Genomic DNA, 23561 nt, shown 5'->3' on the forward strand with positions numbered 1-23561 from the left:
CATCATGGATTTGGGGTTTTGAACTTTGTTCATTCTTTGTAAGAATGTAAAGGAAAAATTGTTTTTGCAGGGAATCAATTTCGAGCAAGTTACTTCTTACAGCCAGAGCTCACACCTTCCCAACTGGCCTTCAGAGATCTAATGTGGGATGCAAAAACCGGCTCTGTAAGTATGGTTACTCTTTACAAAAGGTGCTCGGAAAGTGAATTTGGCTCATAAGTCATAAAAGCAGACCTTCCTTGTAACTGATTGTTCTTGCAGATCAGGTCAAGACTGAGCCGTGTCTCCTTGATTCTGACTCTCTGGAGCTGCAAGATGATTCCTCTTCCAGGGGTGAGCATCCAAGTTCTGAGCAGACACGTGCGCCTCTGTCTGTTTGACGGCAGTGAGGTGAGCTTGCTGGGGAGTCCAACTAGTTCCCGCCACGTGCATTTTTTTAATTTAATTTTTTTTAACACCAAAACCATTTTGTAGTGGGATATAGCTGACTAGCAATGTTGTGATAGTTTCAGATGAGCAGTGAAGTGACTCAGCCATGCAGATACATGTACCCATTCTCCTCCAAACCCCCCTCCCTCCCAACCACATATTAAATGCATGCTGCGCAGGATCTGTCTCTCTCTCTCTCAATCTCTCTGTGTGTATAAGTATCTGGATAAAATAATGTGTACTGTTAGTGTTAGTTGCTCAGTTGTGTCTAACTCTTTGCGACCTCATGGACTGTAGCCTGCCAGGCTCCTCTGTCCTTGGGATTTCCCAGGCAAGAATATTAGAGTGGGTTGCCATTGCTTTCTCCAGGGGATCTTCCCGACCCAGGAATCAGACCCAGGTCTCCTGCACTGTAGGCGGATTCTTTATCATCTGAGCTACCGGGGAAGCCCCAAATAATGTATGGTAGCATGCAAACAGCAAGGGTTCTGATAATACAGGTTTATTAACTCCAGACTCTTTCGCTGGCTCAATAAATGTATGACATTTATATATCACAGTTAGCTCCCGTGAGCCGTAGATTTTTCACTTACAAAAAGGTACTGATGCCTACCTCCTAGTACTATATACAGTTCAGGTTTTAAGTATAGAGGATTGCATTTTGAAACATTTGTTTACTTACGGCCGTGCTGGACTTTTGCTGCTGCACTGGGCTTTCCCTAGTTGAGGCCAGTGGGGGCTACGCCCTAGCTGTGGTGTGCAGGCTTCTCCTCTTGCAGCTCCTCTCGCAGCAGCTCCTTGCAGAGCATGGGCCCTCGAGCCCAAGGGCTTCCGTAGTCATGGCCCTCTGGCTTAGCTGCTCTGCGGCGTGTAGAATCCTCCTGGAGCAGGGGTCAAATTCGTGTCCCCTGTAGTGGCAGGTGGATTCCTAACCACCGGACCACCAGGGAAATCTGGGTATTGCGTTTCTGACAGGTGTACACACCTGAGTAACCGACATTCCAGTCAACCTGTGGAGCATCACCATCACCTGAGAGTTTCCTTGTGTCCTTTTCCACCCCCTTCCTCTCTAATGCCTAAGAGAATATTTTCCACCCACCCACTACCAACCAAAGAATTTGAATGACTCTTAGTTAATTGATTTGTTTAGGAGATACAGCTAAAACAATGCTGAGCTGGAAATTTATGACTGAATATACAGGCAAGAAGAAAGATTTTAAATCAGTGATCTAAGCTCGAACTCAAGAGTCTAGAAAAGAAGAGTGAGTGAAACCTGAAGAAAGTAGAATGGAGGAACTAGTAAAGAGTAGAAACTAATGAAATAGAAAGCAAAAGAGAAAGTCAGAAAAGGCAAAGCTTATTCTTTAACAAGATTAATAAAATTGAGAGATGCCTAGTGAGACTGATCAAGAAATTTTTAAAAGAGAGACTTCCCTGGTGGTCCATTGGTTAAGGCTTCACCTTCCAATGTGGGGGGCAGAGGTTTGACCTCTAATTGGGGAACCAGGATCCCCTGGGATGCCTTAATGGGACCAAAAATAAATAAATAATTTTAAAAAATAAATTTTAAAAAGAGAGAAAGAAAACAAATGATTGTTGCCAAAACTCAGCCTCTGTTCACTGGTGCCAAATGAAAACACAGAGACAGAGTTTTGGGTGAAGTAGAAAAGAGTAGCTTTTATTGCTTTGCCAGGCAAAGGGCTCCACAGCTGGCGAAGGCCCTCAAAACTGTGTGTCCCACCCTGGAGGTGAGGTAGTGAAGAGGGGCAGTGAGAAGTCTTACAGTGTTAGAGGACCACGGCGTGGCCAGCTCGTGCATTGCAGCCCGCCAGACTCTTCTGTCCATGGGATTCTCCAGGCAAGAATACTGAAGCAGGTTGCCATGCCCTCCTGCAGGGAATCTTCCCCACCCAGGGATCAAACCCATGTCTCTTGTGTCTCCTGCATTGGCAAGTGGGTTCTTTACCACTAGTGCCACCTGGGAAGCCTGAAAGAAGAGAAGGGCTTTTATATTATAAATAACTTCATGGCAATAAATTTGATAACATCGCTAAACAGAGGAATTCTTCAAAAACCACAGTTTAATGAAACCAACCTGAGAAGAACTAGAACAATTTGAATAACCCCCTGTTAAAGATATTGAAACTGAAATTAAAGCTCTTCCAGTTGAAGAAACTCCAGAACCCCGATGGTTTCACTGGTGGTTTCCGCTGAACATTTAAGGAAGAAATAATACCACTAGTACACAAACCCTTCCAGAGAACAGATGAAGAGGGAATGCTTCCCATCTTGTTTCATGAGGCCAGGAAAAACATGCTACCAAAATAAGACAACACATTACAAAAAAGAAAAATTACAAGACCAGTGTTCCTCACGAATATAATGAACTAAAATCCTAAACAAAATATGAGTGAATTGAACCTAACTGATGATTATCCAGCTCAAATCTATACCACTCTTAACGTATCTGCTCCTCTGTTGACATTAGTTAGCGTTGTTAGCATGCAGCTCTCCCTTGAAGTACAGGCGCATGTGCGTGCTCAGTCATGGAGGCTCTTAGCGGCCCCAACCACTGTACCCTGTCAGGCTTTTCTGTCCACGGGGTTTTCCAGGCAAGAATACTGGAATGGGTTGCCATTATCCTACTCCAGGGGATCTTCCCAGCCCAGGGATCAGACGTGTGTCTCTTGAACCTCCTGCATTGGTAGGAGGATTCTTAACCACTGCACCACCTGGGAAGATAAAAAAGGACAATATATCATGATTAATTAGGATTATTCCAGGAATTCAAAGGTACCCTCCTGTTTAGCCAGTATTTACCATTTGAGGATAGATCATTGTAATTTGCCATATTAACATAACTAAAGAAGAAAAAAAAAACGTGATTATTCAATAGACATGGAAAAAGCATTTGACAAACATTAACACCCATTTACGATTCTTTAAAAAGTTCTCAGCAGATTAAGAACAGAAGGGAACTTCAGGTTGGTAAAGGGCAGCAATTCAATTCAGTTGCTCAGTCGTATCCAACTCTTTGCGACCCCATGGACTGCAGCACGCCAGGGCTCCCTGTTCATCACCAATTCCCAGAGCTTCCTCAAACTCATGTCCATGGAGTCAGTGATGCCATCGAACCATCTCATCCTCTGTCATCCCCTTATCCTCCCACCTTCAATCTTTCCCAGATCAGGGTCTTTTCAAATGAGTCAGCTCTTCGCATCCGGTGGCCAAAGTTTTGGAGTTTCAGCTTCAACATCAGTCCTGTCAATGAATATTCAGGACTGATTTCATTTAGGATGGACTGGTTTGATATCCTTGCAGTCCAAGGGACTCTCAAGAGTCTTCTCCAACACCACAGTTCAAAAGCATCAATTCTTCAGCACTCAGCCTTCTTTATAATCCAACTCTCACATCCATACATGACTACTGGAAAAACCATAGCCTTGACTAGATGGACCTTTGTTGGCAAAGTAATGTCTCTGCTTTTGAATATGCTATCTAGGTTAGTCATAGCTTTTCTTCCAAGGAGCAAGGGTCTCTTAATTTCATGGCTTGCAGTCACCATCTGCAGTGATTTTGGAGCCCAGAAAAATAAAGTCAGCCACTGTTTCCACTGTTTCCCCATCTATTTGCCATGAAGTGATGGGACCAGTTGCCATGATTTTATTTTTCTGAATGTTGAGCTTTAAGCCAACTTTTTCACTCTCCTCTTTCACTTTCATCAAGATGTTCTTTAGTTCTTTTTCACTTTCTGCCATAAGGGTGGGTCATCTGCATATCTGAGGTTACTGATATTTCTCCTGGTAGTCTTGATTCCAGCTTGTGCTTCATCCAGTCCAGCATTTCTCATGATGTACTCTGCAGAGAAGTTAAATAAGCAGGGTGACAATATACAGCATTTCCAAATACAGATTTGGAACCAGTCTGTTGTTCCATGTCCAGTTCTAACTGTTGCTATCTTGACCTGCATACAGATTTTTCAGGAGGCAGGTAAAGTGGTCTGGTATTCCCATCTCTTTAAGAATTTTCCACAGTTTATTGTGATCCACACAGTCAAAGGCTTTGACATAGTCAATAACGCAGAAGTAGATGTTTTTCTGGAACTCCCTTGCTTTTTCAATGATCCAGCGGATGTTGGCAATTTGATCTCTGGTTCCTCTGCCTTTTCTAAATCCAGTGTGAACACCTGGAAGTTCACAGTTCACGTCCTGTTGAAGCCTGGCTTGGAGAATTTTGAGCATTACTTTGCTAGCGTGGGACATGAGTGCAATTGTGCGGTAGTTTGAGCATTCTTTGGTATTGTCTTTCTTTGGGATTGGAATGAAAACTGACCTTTTCCAGTCCTATAGCCACTGCTGAGTTTTCCAAATGTGTTGGCATGTTGAGTACAGCACTTTTACAACATCATCTTTTAGATTTGAAATAGCTCAACTGGAATTCCATCCCCTCCACTAGCTTTGTTTATAGTGATGCTTCCTAAGGCCCACTTGACTTCACATTCCAGGATGTCTGGTTCTAGTTGAGTGATCACACCATTGTGGTTATCTGGGTCATGAAGATTTTTTTTGTATAGTTCTTCTGTGTATTCTTGCCACCTCTTCTTAACATTTTCTGCTTCTATTATGTCCATACCATTTCTGACCTTTATTGAGCCCATCTTTGCATGAAATGTTCCCTTGGTATCACTAATTTTCTTGAAGAGATCTCTAGACTTTCCCATTCTATTGTTTTCCTCTATTTCTTTGCACTGATCACTGAGGAAGGCTTTATCTCTCCTTGCTATTCTTTGGAACTCTGCATTCAAGTGGTTATATCTTTCCTTTTCTGCTTTGCTTTTGGCTTCTCTTCTTTTCACAGCTATTTGTAATGCCTCCTGAGACAACCATTTTGGCTTTTTGCATTTCTTTTTCTTGGGGTGGTCTTGATCCTTGCCTCCTGTACAATGTCACGAACCTCATTCCATGATTCTTCAGGCACTCTATCTATCAGATCTAATGCCTTGAATCTATTTGTCACTTCCACTGTATAATCGTAAGGGATTTGATTTAGGTCATACCCGAATGGTCTAGTGGTTTTCCCTACTTTCTTCAATTTAAGTCTGAACTTGGCAATAAGGAGTTCATGATCTGAGCCACCGTCAGCCTCTGGTCTTATTTTTGCTGGCTGTATAGAGCTTCTCCATCTTTGGCTGCAAAGAATATAATCAGTCTGATTTCGGTGTTGACCATCTGATGATGTCCATGTGTAGAGTATTCTCTTTCGTTGTTGGAAGAGGGTGTTTGCTATGACTAGTGCGTTCTCTTGGCAGAACTCTATTAGCCTTTGCCCTGCTTCATTCTGTTCTCCAAGGCCAAATTTACCTGTTACTCCAGGTATCTCTTGACTTCCTACTTTTGCAGTCCAGTCCCCTATAATGAAAAGGACATCTTTTGGGGGTGTTAGTTCTAGAAGGTGTTGTAGGTCTTCACAGAACCATTCAACTTCAGCTTCTTCAGCATTACTGGTCGGGGTATAGACTTGGATTACTGTGATATTGAATGGTTTGCCTTGGAAGCAAACACAGATCAATCTGTCATTTTTGAGATTGCGTCCAAGTACTGCATTTTGGACTCTTTTCTTGACTCTAATGGCTACTCCATTTCTTCTGAGGGATTCTTGCCCACAATAGTAGATATAAAGGTCATGTGAGTTGAAGGGCGACAAGAGAAAACTAAAGCAAAGCTATCATCATAGTTAATGTAAAATACTGAACACTATCCGCTACGGTCAGTAACAGTTCAAAGATACCCAAGAAATAAGAAGATAGCCTAGGTTTTTTTTTTTGTTAATTGACAAAAAACTTGAGCAAGCACTTAAAAAAAGAAAATATGACAGGCCAACAGGCATTTAAAAAGATACTGAGCACATAATAAGTTATCTGTGAAATGCAAATGGAAACCAGAGTGAAAGAGATCCAACTATAGACTAAGAAACCACCTCAAACATAATAACACAGGCAGGTTAAAAGCTGAAGAGTAGAGAAAGACATGCCATTCAAAAGATGTTAATATCAGACAAAGTAAACTTCAGAACAAGGATCATTATTGGGAACAAAGTGGTACATTACGTGATAGGATGGACCATTCCGCAAGAAGACGCAACAGTCCTCAATGTGTAGACACTCAACATCAGAGCTTCAAAATACATGTGGTAAGAATGGATAGAGCTAAAGGGAGAAATGGGCAAAGCCGTACTTATAATTCCAGATTTTAATACTTCTCTCTATAATACTGTAACAGAACAGGAGATTGACCACCATATCATGACACAGCTTCCAGATGGTTTACTGGGGTCTCTCTGGCCACCCCTCCAATCCATCTCCAGGGAGGAGCCAGAAATCACCCCCAGATGTACATCTAAGTCATGTCACTCCGTCATGTCAAACAGAAGATCAGTAAGATTATAAAAGAACAGAATAACACCATGAACAAACTGGATGTAGTTAACGTTTGTAAAACACTTCACCCCCAATTGCATTCTTTTTAGTGAGTATGGAACATTCACCAAAACAGATGGTTCTGAACTGATTTCGAAATCATGCAGTGTGGGGTTTTGATCACAGGGAGTTGAATTAGAAACCAAAACCAGAAAGAGAACAGGAAAAAATCCTTGGAAATTATGCAACTGATTTCTAAATAATCCATGAGTTAAGAAAAGCATTGCTTAGAGGGAAGTTTGTCACACTAGAAAAGAATCCTCACTTCCATAATCTAAACTCTGGAGGGGGTGAGGCTTGCTGTGAGGTCTGAGGGGTGAATAGACCATAAGGAGACGGCAGTGTGTTCCTGACTGAACAGGAGCGCAGGCAGGGCCTTGGGAGGAAAGGTGTGGGAAGGGCCGCTGGCATGGCTGAGCAGAGGGAGCGAGGAAGTGCAGGGTGGGACGAGGTGGGGGACGCTGTGTAAGAGCTTGTAAGCCGCGAGTTTCATCTTTGTCCTAAAAACAGGAAAGCTGTTGGAAGAGAGTAACATGACTTAGATGTACATCTAGGGGTAATTTCTGGCTCCTCCCTGGAGATGGATTGGAGGGGTGGCCAGAGGGACCCCAGTAGACCATTTGTCACAATATGGTGTCACAATATGGTGGTCAAAAGGCAGCAAGTGTCCACGCCTCCAAGAAAATGAAATCTGAAATCTGGAGCCATTTTGTCTGGAATTAAACCCAGGCTCCACCAGCTGAATGTGGGATGCCCACCAAATGACTCTACCTTGCTCTCTCTGGTGTACCTTCCTTAGGGTCAATGTGAAGACTAGATAAGTTAGTGTAAGTAAATCACTGAAAGCTAGACATCCTGGAGTGTGAAATTAAGTGCTAAGCTAGTGGAGGTGATGAAATTCCAGCTGAGCTATTTCAAATCCTAAAAGATGATGATGCTGTTAAAGTGTTGCACTCAATATGTCAGCATATTTGGAAAACTCAGCAGTGGCCACACAACTGGAAAAGGACGTTTTCATTCCATTCCCAAAGAAGGGCAATGCTGAAGAATGTTCAGATTACCGCAGAATTGTGCTCATTTCATGTGCTAGAAAGGTTATGCTCAACATCCTTCAAGGTAGGCTTCAGCAGAACACGAATGAAGAACTCCCAGATGTACATGCTGGATTTAGAGAAGGCAGGGGAACCACAGATCAAACTGCCAACATTCGCTGGGTCATAGAGAAAGCAAAGGAATTCCAGAAACACATCTGCTTCATTGACTATGGTAAAGCCTTTGACTGTGTGGATCACATCAGACTGTGGAAAATTTTTAAAGAGATGGGAATACCAGACCACCTTACCTCTCCTGAGAAACCTGTGTGCAGTCAACAGCAAGTCAGAACCAGACAGGGAACAGTGGACTGGTTCCAAATCGGGAAAGGAGTATATCGAGGCTGTATATTGTCACCCTGCTTATTTAACTTATCTGCAGAGTACATCATGAGAAACGCTGGGCTGGTTGACTCACAAGTTGGAATCCAGATTGCCAGGAGAAATATCAACAACCTCAGATATACACCTGATACCACTCTAAAGGCAGAAAGTGAAGAGGAACTAAAGAGCTCTTGATGGAGGTGAAAAGGAGGGTGAAAAAGCTGGCTTAAAGCTCAACGTTTAAACAACTAAGATCATGGCATCTGGTCCGATCACTTCATGGCAAATAGAAGGAGAAAAAGTGGAAGCAGTGGCGGATCTCATTTTCTTGGGCTCCAAAATCACTGCAGGCAGTGACTGCAGTCATGACATTAAGACGCTTGCTCCTTGGAAGAAAACCTATGACAAACCTAGACAGCATATCGAAAAACAGAGGCATCACTTTGCTGACAAAGATCTGTTAGTCAAAGCTCTGGTTTTTCCTGTAGTCATGTATGGATGTGAGAGTTGGACTATAAAGAAAGCTGAGTGCCAAAGAACTGATGCTTTTGAACTGTGGTGTTGGAGAAGACTCTTGAGAGTCCCTTTGACTGCAAGGAGATCCAACCACTCCATCCTAAAGGAGATCAGTCCTGGGTGTTCATTGGAGGGACTGATGCTGAAGCTCCAGTACTTGGCCACCTGAGTTTGGCAAAGAGCCAACTCATTGGAAAAAAACGTGATGCTGGGAAAGATTGAAGGCAAAAGAAGGGGGCAGAAGAGGATGAGATGGGTAGATAGCATTATCAACTCAATGGACATGAATCTGAACAAACTCTGGGAGATAGTGATGGACAGGGAAGGCTGGCGTGCTGCAGTTCATGGGGTCGCAAAGAGTGGGACATTACTGAGTGACTCAACAACACAACAAAGCCCTTACACCAACCCATGCAACACCGTGAGATCACCAGAGGAGAGTGATGATGGAGACTCGATGAGAGAAGTGGAGATGAGGGCTGTGGCTGGAGGCACACTCAGGAGGCTTCGCTAGTCACGGGCTGAGTGGGGAGTGCGGGAGCGGGGGGTGTCAGGCATGAAGCCGGGTCTCTGACTCCCATGTCTGGGTGGATGGCAGGGACCCGCCATGAGGTAGAGAGCAGTGATAGCAGGCCAGGTATGGAGGAGTTCTTGGGTTTATCTTGGTCCCTGCTGAGTATACTTATTAAAAACAACAACAACAACAACTTTTTTATTTTGTACTGGGGTGTAGCCAGTTAACAATGCTGTGACAGCGTTAGGTGAACAGCGAAAGGACTCAGCCATACACAGACATGCATCCATTCTCCCCCAAACCCCCTTACCATCAGGCTGCCGATGATCTTGAGCAGAGCTCCCTGGGCTGTACAGCAGGTCCTTGTTGGTGATCCGTTCTAAATACAGCAGTGTGCACACGTACCTTCCAAACTCCCTAACCATCCCCTCCCCCTGCCTTCCCCCCAGCAGCCACAGCTCGTCCTCGAAGTCTGTGAGTCTGTTTCTGTTTTGTAAGTTCACTTGTATGATTCTTTTCAGATTCCACATAGGATGGATGTCATACAACACTTCTCTTTCTCTGTCTGACTTACTTCACTCAGTGTGACACTCTCTCGGTCTATCCATGTGGCGGCAAATGGCATTATTTCATTCCTTTTTGATGGTTGAGTAATATTCCATTGTGTATATGTATCACGTCTTCCTTATCCATTCCTCTGTTGGTGGGGCTTTCTCTGTGGCTCACCAGTAAATAATCTGCCCACAATACAGGAAATGCAGGAGGACTGGGTTCAATCCCTGGGCTGGGAAGATCTCCTGGAGGAGGGCATGGCCACCCACTCTAATATTCTTGCCAGGAAAATCCCGTGGACAGAGGAGCCTGGTGGGCTGCAGTCCCTGGGGCTATGGGCAGCAGGCCGTAACTGAGAGACAGCACTGTCGTGGGTATCTGGTTGCTCCCGTGTCCTGGCTATTGTAAACAGAGCTGCAGTGAGCACTGGGGTGCACACATGTTTTCAGATCATGTTTTTCTCTGGATATATCCCAGGGGTGGGATTGCAGGACCATATGGTAGCTCTGTTTTTAGTTTTAAGGAACCTCTATTATGGCAGAAAGTGAAGAGGAACTCAAAAGCCTCTTAATGAAAGTGAAAGAGGAAAGTAAAAAAGTTGGCTTAAAGCTCATCATTCAGAAAACGAATATCATGGCATCTGGTCCCATCACTTCATGGGAAATAGATGGGGAAACAGTGAAAACAGTATCAGACTTTATGTTTTTGGGCTCCAAAATCACTGCAGATGGTGACTGCAGCAATGAAATTAAGACGCTTACTCCTTGGGAAAAAAGTTATGACCAACCTAGATAGCATATTCAAAAGCAGAGACATTACTTTGCCAACAAAGGTCCGTCTAGTCAAGGCTATGGTTTTTCCAGTGGTCACGTATGGATGTGAGAGTTGGACTGTGAAGAAAGCTGAGCGCTGAAGAATTGATGCTTTTGAACTGTGTTGTTGGAGAAGAGTCTTGAGAGTCCCTTGGACTGCAAGGAGATCCAACCAGTCCATTCTGAAGGAGATCAGCCCTGGGATTTCTTTGGAAGGAATGATGCTGAAGCTGAAGCTCCAGTACTTTGGCCATCTCATGCAAAGAGTTGACTCATTGGAAAAGACTCTGATGCTGGGAGGGATTGGGGGCAGGAGGAGAAGGGGACGACAGAGGATGGGATGGCTGGATGGCATCACTGACTCGATGGACGTGAGTCTGAGTGAACTCCGGGAGTTGGTGATGGACAAGGAGGCCTGGCGTGCTGCAATTCATGGGGTCGCAAAGAGTCAGACACGACTGAGCGACTGAACTGAACTGAACTGATACTGTTCTCCATAGTGGCTGCACCAATTTACATTCCCACCAGCTGTGTAGGAGGTTCCCTTCTCTCCACACTTTCTCCAGCATTTATTGGGCTTCCTAGGCAACGCAGTGGTAAAAAATCGACCTGTCAATGCAGGAGACTCAAGAGACGTGGGTTGGATCCCTGGGTGTGGAAAATCCCCTGGAGTAGGGCATGGCAACCCATCCAGTATTCTTACCTGGGAAATCCCATGGACAGAGGAGCCTGGGGCCCCCCAGTCCAAGGGGCTGCAGAGAGTCAGACACGAGCACACACACCTCAGCTAAGAGTATACTCACAGCATGAGGAAAGCGCCTTTGCTTCATCTGAACTGCACAAAACCACTGCCATGAGGAACCACTAGGTGTCGTCAGTGTTCAAGAAGAGATGAACCGCTTTCTTCTAAGATCTGGTTCCATACTTTTTGCTCTCTCTCGCTGTTCTTACACATGACAACATAAAATAAAGACTGGAATTTTATTTTGACTAATATATCAAAATAATAGAAGTTATTTTATATAAAAATAATAGAGGTTAGTTTATGAAGCAAATTTATGTCAAATTTTCCAAATCATGGAGTTATAGAACGTATTTAATAGTTACATGCTCATTCTATTTATTTGGGCTTCCCTGGCAGCTGGTAAAGAATTTGTCTCCAATGTGGGAGACCCAGGTTTTATCCCTGGGTTGGGAAGATCGCCTCGGGAAGGGAATGACTACCCACTTCAGTATTCTTGCCTGGAGAATCTATTTACTTAAGAATACTTCTTTAGTAAATTTAAGCCAAGTCACAAATAGAAAGCACTGCTTCCAATAATGACTGAATAAGCTCCTCTCCAAATAACTAACCTCGTGATAACAGCTGTAAATTTTGGGTAATATACAAAAAGCCACTCCCTCAAGTCTCTGACAAGCATCCCAGAGCAGGTGGATCCTGGAGGGGAATCTTAACTCTTGAGTCTGCTGTTTTATTTTTTCCCTTCCTTCTCTTTCTTTTCCATTCCTCTATATTTTCTTTTTTCTGTCTCCCTGTATGTTACTTAAACATTTTTTTTTTTTAGAACTCCATTCTGAAGTGCCTGCCGTGTTATTGAGTGGCTCTCTTTGTACAGCTTTTTCAGTAGTTGAACTAAAATAAAGTAGGTATTATTTTATATCTGCATAACTTCCCCCAGTCTGCTTGTCAACATCCCAGTTCAAGTGATCAGGAGAAACTTTAACCCTTTCACTGCTTTATAATTATCTTAATATTTCCTCTGCATACATTGAGAACCGCATCACACAGTATGATAATTTTGCCTCAACCATTAAGCTTTTCTCCAGTTGCAGAGAACAGGGGCTACTCTAGTGTGTGGGCTTCTCGTCGCGGTGGCTTCTCTCATTGCAGAGCGCAGACTCTCGGCTTTGGGGCCTCAGCAGTTTCTGCACATGGGCGCAGTAGTCTCGGCCCCGGCCTCTGAAGCTCAGGCTCAGTAGCTGTGGCGCGTGGGCTTAGTGGGATCTTCCGGGATCAGGGATTGAACCGTGTCTCCTGCTTTGGCAGGCAGATTCTTTACCGTTGAGCCACTAGGGAAGCCCTGCCCTTGTTTCTACTCTTTCCATTGTTCTTCCTTCCTTCCTTCCTGATAGTCAGAGATTCCTTCTTTTACCATGTTCTTTTCTATTTAGAGAACTTCCTTTAACCATTCTTTTAGGGTAGGTCTGCTGGCTATAGATTCTCTTTAGTTTCTCTTTATCTGAGAAAGCCTGCTTTCCCTTTATTCATGGTGGGTATTTTCACTAGATATAGAACTCTAGGTTGCCAGTTCTTTTCTTTAAGCACTTAAAAAATATTGTTCCGCTTCACTGGAGTTGATTTTACCCTTAGGGGTGAATCTAGGTGGTGTTCCTCTCTCACTGCTTTCAGGATATTGTGTTTAGTTTTTAGAAGTTTATATACTTTGTCATGGGTTTCTTGGACTTATGCTGTTCTGGGCTTTCTCAGCTTCTTAAACTGTAGGCTTATGTCTTCTGCCAGATTGGGGGATTTTTCAACCATTATTTTCTCAACTGCTTTTCCAGCTCTAAACTCCCTTCCCTTCTGGGACTCAGACAGCATGAACATTAGATCTTTTGTTATAATCTCATAGGTTCCTGAGGCTGTGACCATTTTCTTTCCATCTGTTCTATTCAGTTGTTCAGACTGTGTAATTTCTGTTTGCCTGTCTTCAAGCTCACTGATTCTTTTCTCTCTTTTCTATTCTGTGGCTGAGTCGATTTCAGTGACTTGTGTAGGTGTGTGCGTGTGTCTGTTTTCAGACTTGGGGTTCTCTGGTGGCTCAGACGGTTAAGAATCTACCTGCAACACGGGAGACCCAGGTTCAATCCCTGAGTCAGGAAGATCCCCTGGAGAAGGAAATGGCAACACACTGCAGTATTCTCGTCTGGGAAATCCCATGGACAGAGCAGCCTGGCTGGCTGAGTGACTAACACTTTCACTTTCACTGTATTTTTCAGTTCTAGAATTTCCATTAGGGTCCTCTTTCTTTTTCTTTTTTGTTAAAATTTCCTTATTTCTTTCTTGAAACTCCACATTTCTTTCTATATTTTAAATTTATTTTAAGCATCTCCATAGTTGTTTATTGAAGCATTTTTAGATGACTGCTTTAAAATGCTTTTCAAATAATTCTAACATCAGTCATCTTAGTGTTGGTATCTTTTTTTTTTAACTTTTAACTTTATATTGGAATATAGCTGATTAACCATGTTGTGATGGTTTCAGGTGGATAGCAGAGGGACTCAGCCATACATACACGTGTATCCATTCTCCCCCAAACGCCCCTCCCATACAGGCTGCCACAAGACATTGAGCAGAGTTAGTGTTGTTATCTTTTGATTCTTTTCTCACTTAAGTTGAGGTTTTCCTGGTATTTGGTATAATGAATGATTTTTTCTTTAACAATTGTATCCTAGACATTTGAGAGCGGGGAGTCTGGATCTTGATGAGTTTTGCCCTATTGCAGCACACACAATGACACCACTCCTGCCAGGCGAGAGCGAGCCGCCTCCTGGCCTCTGCACACCCCTCTGGGGAAAGGCGTGTCTCCTTAGGTGGGGACCCTGCTGAGGCTCAGGCTCCTCTGTAGGCCTCCAGTGACAGCACTAGCCGCATCATTCCTTAGGACCTGTGGTCCCTAGCCAGCCCACTTTCCTTTCCCCACTCTAGACATTACAAGAGGATAAAAATAAGGTTTCTGAATTTCACTGTATTAAATTTTCCATCAAAAAGAGAACTGTGATCAAATAATGAACTCTATGCTATGCATGTTAACACATTTAGAGAAAAGTTTACTTATGTCTGCAAGTTTGTAGTGTATCAAAAAATAAGATGGATTGATGGATGGCTAGATATGTTGATGGCAGAGTCTAGGTGATAAGCTTTGGGTGCACTGTAAGTTTCTTTTAACTTGCCTGGTATATTTGACACGTTTTATAATCAACCATCATTGTATGTTTCATCCTTAAACAGTGATTGAAAAGCCTTAAGAACTCAGTAAGAAATAATACATCCACAAACTATATACCTATTTTGCCAATAATAAGAGAAACAGAAAACAAATCTAAATCTGACGTTTAGACTCTTATCTTTGAACATTATAATCTTCCAATTTGCTTATTCTTTTTCCTTTTACCTGCATTTTACACTACAATCTGACTTTTATTGAAATTAGCAATATTTGTTAAATTAGGAACTATTTCAAATACATAGAAACATGCAGAAAAAAAATTATAGCTGTCCATGGCCCTGTCACCTAGTTCTTTTGAAACCTCTCAGTTTGCAGTATGTAAATTTCTAGGCTTCCTACTTAGCTGTAGCTTATTCTCATAAATCTAAAATCAGTCTGTGTTTCTATATTCCTCATTAACACACCAAGATACTCACATGCTTTAACCTCCCCACTGTCCCATCTTGTTACCATGGCACGTAACATGCTCCTGTGGGCCATGTTTCTTGAAAGGTCAGTTATACCTAAAGTTTCTCCTAATTTTCTGGTTAATCTCTCTCAGATATTAAGTATTTCACTTAGTACAGTTTATTATTAGTGCAGAAATCTGAGTCTGAATTCATTTGTCAGTTCTTTTGTTGTTTTGTAAGTGCTGTAACACTTGGCTTTGTTAATCACTATTCCCCTACCCCCGAGCACACTTCTTACCCTCCTCAGCTTTTACTTTGCTGTGCTCCTCAGCGCCAGGCAGATTTGTTCACTTTTCGTGAGTCTGTTTGGTTATTTCTCTTGCCAGTTCCATGAACAAGGGATACTTGTCGGCTGTGTTCACTGCTGTATATTTCCAGTGCCTAGAACAGTACTGGTTTACAAAAATATCTCCATTGTATGTTACGTGAACAAACAAATGGGTATTTCACAGGGATAATGAAGTGCTCGAGGATTATGCTGAAGCTTGGAGCAGACGGGACCGCTCACGAGGCTGCTTGTATATGGTTATGTATAAGGATATGTTTGAAATAGCACTATTAACATAATGAGGTGTGTAGAGGATTAGTGTGATTTACTGTTGGCTTAGTTCCTTCAGCTGGTAAAGAATCTGCCTGCAATGCAGGAGACCCCGGTTCAATTCCTGGGTTGGGAGGATCCACTGGAGAACAGATAGGCTACCCACTCTCGTATTCTTGGGCCTCCCTCGTGGCTCAGATGGTAAAGAATCTGCCTGCAGTGAGGGAGACCTGGGTTTGATCCCTGGGTTGGGGAGATCCCCTGGAGAAGGGAACAGCTACCCTCTCCAGTATTCTGGCCTGGAGAATTCCATGGACTGTATAGTCCGTGGGGTAGCAAAGAGTCAGACACGACTGAGCAACTTTCGCTTTCACTTTAGTTTGTTCCTCAAAGGCTTCCCTGGAGGCTCAGATAGTAAAGAATCCACCTGCAATATAGGAGACGTGGGTTCAATCCCTGGGTCAGGAAGATCCCCTGGAGAAGGAAATGGCAACCTACTCCAGTGTTCTTGCCTGAAGAATGCCATGGATAGAGGAGCCTCCTGGGCTACAGTCCATGGGGTTGCAAAGAGTCAGACACGACTGAGTGACTAACACAAGTTTACTCTTCAAGGAAGCCCTGCCAGGCTGACCTTCTCCCATCCTTCTCCCTTGTTTCCCTCCACTGGGCCCCTGCCCCGCCCAGTCACCCAGCTCTTCAGCCCAACATATTCCTTTTTGTGAAGATGTGGGATGGTCTCAGCGTGGGACACTTAGGGCACAGTCCATGGGGCCACACTTCAGCTTGCTGGTTACCCAAGGCCCCATGGACCCACCCACACCCCGTCCCATTCCAGGAGCATTCACGTGTTCCCTTTTGTTAATCATTTAAAAAGTTATGTATGTAGCTGATGTAAAAAGGAAAAAAAGAAATACAGAATCGCCCAAAGAAGAAAGATACCCACCTTTCCCTCTGCTCCACTGTTCACTGTTTGGAGCATGGAGGTGGTGAAGTTCCAACAATATGATTCCAAATAGGAAAATCTCATTTCAGGTTCTGAGCAACATTCACACAGTCAGGGCCACGTGGCAACCTAAGAAGCCCCAAACATGGACCTTTTCTCCCCAGGTAAGGAATCTGCTGAGTGAATTGAGTGAAACATGAGTTTCTTTTACCCATTAAGTATTATGCAATTAGGGTAAGATTATCAACATGTATTTGGTAATGCACTTTGGCGTATTTGGTGTTGCTGGAGAAGACTCTTAGGAGTCCCTTGGATAGCAAGGAGATAAAACTAGTCAATCCTAAAGGAAATCAACCCTGAATATTCATTGGAAGGACTGATGCTGAAATTAAAGCTCTAGTACTTTGGCCACCTGATGTGAAGAGCTGACTCTTTGGAAAAGACCCTGGTGCTGAGGGCCGGAGGAGAAGGAGGTGACAGAGGAGAAGACGGTTGCGTGGCATCACTGACTCAATGGACATGAGTTTGAGCAAACTCCAGGAGATAATGAAGAACAGGGAAACCTGGCGTGCTGCCTTTCATGGGGTTGCAAAGAGCAGGACACAACTGAGTGACTGAAAAGAACAACAGATTCCTGAAATTACGTGTTTTTATCTAACACGGAATATATGGTGCCAGGCTTGAACCTTTAGATTATTTAATGTTCTCGGAGGACTTTGATAAAAACCACTCATGTTTCTGCCTCACCAAAGTTACCATGCCTATGAATCATCTCACTCAATGAATCACAAGGTTCAATTTTAGAAAATTCTGTCTGATGGAAAATGAAAACAAAAAGAGAAACCTTAAAAGAGACTCTTAGCAAAAAAGAAGAGTTTTTTTTTTTTTTTTCCAAAAAAATGCAGTCTCCAGCTGTGTTTAGGAGAGCTGTGCTTTCTTCAGATAAACTCATGGGTGACGGCTAGGGAGCCGATCGTCCCTTGACATCCAGAGACTGTCAAGGTTGAGACAAACAAGGACAGGAATGAGGTTAAGTGGCTTCAAGCCACTGAGTCAGTGTCATATAGGTGCCGGGGAGATGAAGATGTCTTTATGTTCTTTTAATAATATTAGTCGTCTATAGCTCTGTTTACTTTTTTCCACCTCCAGTTTCATTGCTTCCTTCCCACGGTTCACTCCCTTGTGTCACTGACCCCAAGAACCCTTCATTAAACTTCTCCTGTTGCATCAAGAGATCTCACAGCAAGGTAGAGGCTCACCACGTGGGCACAGCACAGGGAGGAGCCCGGCCACCTCACCTGTGGGCTGCACAGGTCCACACTTGTCCACAGCACCACCCCCCCCACCAAGTCCAGTGTGATCTTTTTTTTAAAATGTGAACCATTTTTAAAGTCTTTATGGAATTTGTGACAACATTGCTTCTGATTTTTGTTTTGGTTTCTCGTCGAGAGGCATGTGAGTCTGAGCTCCCCGACCAAGGATTAAACCCACACCCCCTGCATGGGAAGGTGAAGTCTTAACCCTCTGCACCACCAGAGAAGTCTTCCAGTTTGGTCTTTTAAGCATCCTTCCGCATTCATTTTGGCCCAACAACTTTTCTAATGTTCTCCTGGATATAAAGATGAACTGATGGAAGGGATAACTAGTACGTATAGGTTCCTTTGTGAGTGAAATTAACCGTCCGTCCTTTAGGTGTGAGGCATGCTTCCTGGACACTGTGGGAGCTTCTCTGTTGGTGCAGAAGAGACAGACACATATACAGCACCAATATCCTCTGTGTGTGGAGCTCTGACCGCGTGCTGGGCACCGAGGCAGCCGCTAGGTGCGTCTTCTCATTGAATCCTTAGAGTCACTCCGTGCAGTGGGTGCTATTGTCAGCTATGACGTAGGCAGAGTGTAATGGTTGTGGGGCTCCTGGTACTGTGGAACCATAGAGAAGCAGGTTTTATAGAAGCGAAACTGATCTTGTAGGATGTGTGGGATTTCATAGGCAAGGAAGAGGGATGTTGTGGTCCAGGGAGAGTGAAAGGAAAGGAAAATTTCCAAGGCCTGCCTCAGGGAAGCTGGGCAAGTGTGTATGGAGGTTATAATTTTAGTCCTGTCTGCAAAGGACAGCGGTTAATATAAATATCTCATCAGGAACTTGCCTGGTGGTCCAGTGGTTAGAACTCCAAGTTTCCACTGCAAGGGGCACAGGTTTGACCCCTGGTTGGGGGTCCAAGATCCCGCGTGCCATGCAGTATGACCCCTCCCCTCCAAAAATCTTATCGCATATCACACTGTGTTTGTAGTACCTCCGAAGACCTCGGGACAGTGCTTGTTTTGCATTAGCTTCTCTGGGCAAAGAGTAAGTGAACGTAAAGGTACTTTTCTTTAGCACAAAAATTACATTTTAAAATTCCAAGCCTTTGGTATAGATGAGTCCAATCCATCTGCTTTTTGTTTCCTTTAAAAGACCTTGAGGACTTCGCTGATGGTCCCGTGGTTGAGATTTGGCCTTGCAGTGCGGGGGCTGGGGGTTCAATCCCTGGTCAGGGAGCTAGGACCCCACAGATCTCTCAACCAGAGAAGCAAAACATAAAACATAAGCTATATTGTAACAAATTCAATAAAGACTTTAAAAGTGGTCTACACTTTTTAAAGATCTTATAAGAAAAAAGACCTTTATTATGGTGCAGATGATAGAGCTGAACTGTCCTGCCATTTTTAAAAAGTTTATTTTATTGCAGTGTGGTTGATTTATAATGTGGACTAGTTACTGCTGTCCAGCAAAGCAACTAGGTTACACATGTATATTCAGTCTTTCTCATACTCTTTCCCATTATGGTTTATCACAGGGTAGGGACTCTGGCACCCTGCCCAATAACAGGACCTCGGTGTTTTTCCTCCCTCCGTTCTCCATGTTCCTTAGTAACCTCCGTTTTCTGCGTTGTTTCAGGTTACTGGCATCTTGCCCTGCCTGCTTGATGGCGACTGTTTCATCAGATCCAATTCTTCCTCTCCAGATCTTGGAATATTATTTGAACTTGGAATTTCTTATATTCGCAATGTATGTCAATTGAAAGATAAAGCTTTCTGATTATCAGTTAAAAGGGAAGTTTTTTCCTAAATGTCTGTCCTTAGCAACAGTAACTGAGATTTTTCTGTGTAAGAGAAACCTCTTGAGGAATGGGAATGGCAGTGATTGTAATTTTTTTTTTTTTACGACGCTGCTTTTTCAGCAGCGTTTAAAGCAAGTCTTTTCCTTTGCATTTATAGCTGGAATGAACTCCAGTGCTTTGTAAGAAGGAAGATTTGAAAAAGATGGGACTTTACAGGAAGTGACAGTTGTTGAGTGGCTTTCCCGCACAGAGCTGTGCCTCTGTCCTTGAGGGTCAGAGTGCCCTTAACCTTGTAAATGGGGGTTCTAATGAAAGGGCCTGGCAGAGAGGTCATTTTATTAAGGGAACATCAGAAACTTGGATTAACTTACATCATATAAGCTCTTGAATCAGTGGATGTGGGTCTGCGGTAACGTGTTTCCATAGTTTAATAATAGCTTCACAGGTGTGGTATGTGCGCTTGGCTTCATGGTGACCCAGAGAGCCGGCTGTTAAATTCCATTAATGGTGTTACGCTGTCCTTTCGTTTCTTTTTTAAAAACTTACTCACTCATTGTTTATTTCTGGCTGCGCTGGGTCTCCGGTGCTGCGGGCTGGCTTCCTGTAGCTGTGGCGGGCGGGACTGCTCCTCGTTTGGTGACCGGTCTCTCCCTGGGCGGCTGCTCTTGTTGCCGAACACGGGCTCAGTAGCTGCAGCGCGTGGGCTCAGCGGTGGGGGCGCACGGGCTCAGTTTCTCCGTGGCATATGGAATCTTCCCGGAGCAGGGATCAAACCCATGTCCCCCGCATTGGCAGACGGGTTCTCACTGCACCACCAGGGAAGTCCTGCCCTTGCATTTCTTTAAGGCACATTCATCCGTGTGTGTTGCTGTGTAGGAACAGGAGCGACGAGCGGGACCCCCAGGTGAATGCACTGGCCTCTGACGATTGACGGGGGCAGGGGGTGAAGTTCTGAGCAGGGAGCCCCTTCAGTGACTTAACTGACTCATTCCATTTCTCACTGAGACCCAAAGCCTCCTGCTCGCTCGTAGCGTTGATGTGATCTGGGATCATTTCCCAGCATATTTATATCACTCAAGAAACAACAGCAGCTGTTGTCCTAGCATCAGGCTTAGGGTTTTTTTCAGGAGCAACTTAACAAAGTAAGATTTTCACTTGACATCCTGCCTTTACCATCTGCCCTGCAAGTCCAGTAGGCCTCCCCTGGCTTTCACTTTGTTTTCTTGTGAAGAACTTTTTAGTTCTAAAGGCAAGTACTAGTTTTATTCCTTTTAGGAGAACTTGGTATGTGCTTATAGATTTGACTGATTCAGACATGAAGGTTCATACCCCGTTTTATTTTCTAGTCCACTGGTGAAAGAGGAGAGTTGAGCTGTGGCTGGGTGTTTCTGAAACTTTTTGACGCCACTGGAATTCCTATTCCAGCAAAGTAAGTTGGGTTTACATGTTCCCTCCAAGTGGATAATTTTGTGGAAATTCGTTTTCTAGAATCTAGACACCTCAGGTTTGCAGAGGCTTCACATTTCAGTAGCTTGAGGGGAGAGGGCTTGTTAATGTTGATTCTAATGTTCCTTGGGGGCCTCCCTGGTGGCTGAAGGGGTAAAGAATCCACCTGCAATGCAGGAGACCCAGATTCAGCCCCTGGGTCGGGAAGATCCCCTGGAGGACGGCACGGCTACCCACTCCAGTATTCTTGCCTGGGAAATCTCCTGGACAGAGGAGGCTGGCAGGCTACAGTCCATGGTGTTGCAAAAGAGTCAGACATGACTGAGTGACTAACACTTTCACTTTCACCTTAATATGAAAACGGCATACATGATCTCATCCTAGGAGGGGAGAAAGAACACAAATAGCAAAGGTACTTGAGAAGATGCTTGCCCCAGTCGTCTGCCGAGAACGCTCCTTGAGCAGCTCCCTGTGGTGTTAGCACACTTCACGGCGCCAGGACGGAGCCTGCGTGTACACGCGCTCAGTCCACTTCAGTCCTGTCCAACTCTGCGACCCCGTGGGAGGTGGCCCACCAGGCTCCTCTGTCCATGGGCTTCTCCAGGCAGGAACATGGAGTGGGTTACCGTGCCCTCCTCCAGGGCCTCTTCCTGACTGAGGGTTTGAACCCAAGTCTCCTTCATTGCAGGTGAATTCTTTACCCCTGCGCCACCAGGGAAGCCCGAAATAGAGCCTAATTCTCACTAAAGAGTGGGAAAGCTAGGTGAGGGGTCCCCAGGTCTCTGTGACTCCACGTTTCTTCCATAGGTGGTAAGTGGAAATTGTAGCAGCAGCCGCTGTAAACAAATTTAAAATTTAAGACCAAAAGCAAATGTTTGTAATGTATTTGCAATATATCCAGTATTTAACAGTCACAAGATTATTATCTTTAATATAAGAAGAGCTCTCAAAAACTAAGAAGAGAATCCAAATTTGAAAGTGGGTGCACACACACAAGTCTAAGTCTAGGATATAAACAAGAAACTCACCGAAGGGATGCAAGATGGGCAGTCAGTAGGATGATGATGGAGACCCTAGATTTGGAATGATAGAATTCAGGGCCATAGCCTGGACTCTGTCCGTGTAACTGTCAATGGGTGCTTTAATGTCTCCAAGCTTCAATATCCCCCAGTTTAAAGATGGGATTATAATAGTTCCTATCCCAAAGGTTTAATTCAGATAATGCTGCCCCCTTCCTCCTCTACTGACCCCACAGGGGTGGGCGTGACCTTACCACAGAACAGAAGTAAAAGTCCTCCTGATGGCACTCTGGTGGGAGGGGGCGGGCACCCATCACCCCTCACCCCCTAACCCAATAACTGCCTGTAGATGTAGAAGCCCAGGCTTCCTGTGGGTTTTTTGTTTTTCTGTTTTTAATAATGTTCAGGGTTTTTAGTTGTGCTTACTGGGAGGGAAAAGTGCGTCTATCCAATCTTTCTTAAAGTCTTAAACTATTTTTTTAAAATGAGACGGAGGCCTGTGTATTGATGCAGAAACATCTCCAGTGTGTGTTATTAGCTGAAACCGGCAAGGTGCGGAACCATGCGTGTGCCGACGCCCCTTCTTTTCACGGAGCGCTGTGCTCGTGTGCCTGTGGAAACTGTTCCCGGAGGTTGTCTCTGGGGACAGAATTGGGGAGGCAGTGCCACAGGGTTAAAGAGGCAACTTTAGAAGGAAATGTGTGTCAGTTTGAGATTTATTGTGGGTATGAATTTGTTTCAAAATAATTTGTACAGAAAAAGATAGGACAAGGGGCTTACCAAACTAGGCGGGAAAGGCCAGGGAGGGAGTTTCCGGGTTTTTATTGATCGTTTCTATGTCATTTGAAGTTTTTACAACAATCTACGTGTTACTTTTGCATTTTAAAAGTAGTATAAATTCATAATAGCTTTATTTCCAATGATGATTCAAAACTTTTGAAAAACATTTAAATGGCACAAGTCATTAAAGTCTCAAAATGACATCAGTTAATCTTTCTCACTTTAATGTGGAAAATGTATTTTCTATAGGTCATAGTTAAGAAGGAGACTCAGTTTACTGAGAGGATAACCCTAGGGAAGGATACCAGCTTTCGTCCTCATTTACCAATGAATGAGACATGAATAAAATGTCTGTGAATATGCTTGTGCTGAAATGATGCTCCCCCGCCGACTCCACTGTGATGGCGGCGCGTGCACTGTGTGCTTTTCTTTTGTAGGACTTACAAGCTCTTCTTGAACGGAGGCACCCCCTATGAAAAAGGCATTGAAGTGGACCCTTCAGTATCCAGAAGAGGTACCACTTTGTTTCTGTTGCTTTCTTCCCTTTCCTTAAAGATTACAC

General features: G+C 44.0%; 1 protein-coding gene across 6 annotated transcripts in view; it reads left to right on the top strand.

Moving 5' to 3' along the window:
* NPHP1 (nephrocystin 1) overlaps window positions 1-23561 on the top strand; it is a 65463-nt gene that overhangs the window by 22573 nt on the left and 19329 nt on the right. For 4 of the 6 annotated variants that reach the window (XM_040267548.1, XM_040267549.1, XM_040267553.1 and 1 more), the window contains exons 10-15: window positions 71-165; window positions 262-390; window positions 16743-16817; window positions 19592-19702; window positions 21101-21183; window positions 23437-23513. In XM_040267548.1, the coding sequence (XP_040123482.1) occupies window positions 71-165; window positions 262-390; window positions 16743-16817; window positions 19592-19702; window positions 21101-21183; window positions 23437-23513 (570 nt within the window). The remainder of the gene's footprint in view (window positions 1-70; window positions 166-261; window positions 391-16742; window positions 16818-19591; window positions 19703-21100; window positions 21184-23436; window positions 23514-23561) is intronic. The other 2 variants (XM_040267551.1, XM_040267552.1) reach the window with 2 other exon arrangements.

This window comes from Oryx dammah, unplaced genomic scaffold, assembly GCF_014754425.2.
Source record: "Oryx dammah isolate SB20612 unplaced genomic scaffold, SCBI_Odam_1.1 HiC_scaffold_25, whole genome shotgun sequence".
In the NCBI taxonomy this organism is placed as follows: domain Eukaryota; kingdom Metazoa; phylum Chordata; class Mammalia; order Artiodactyla; family Bovidae; genus Oryx; species Oryx dammah.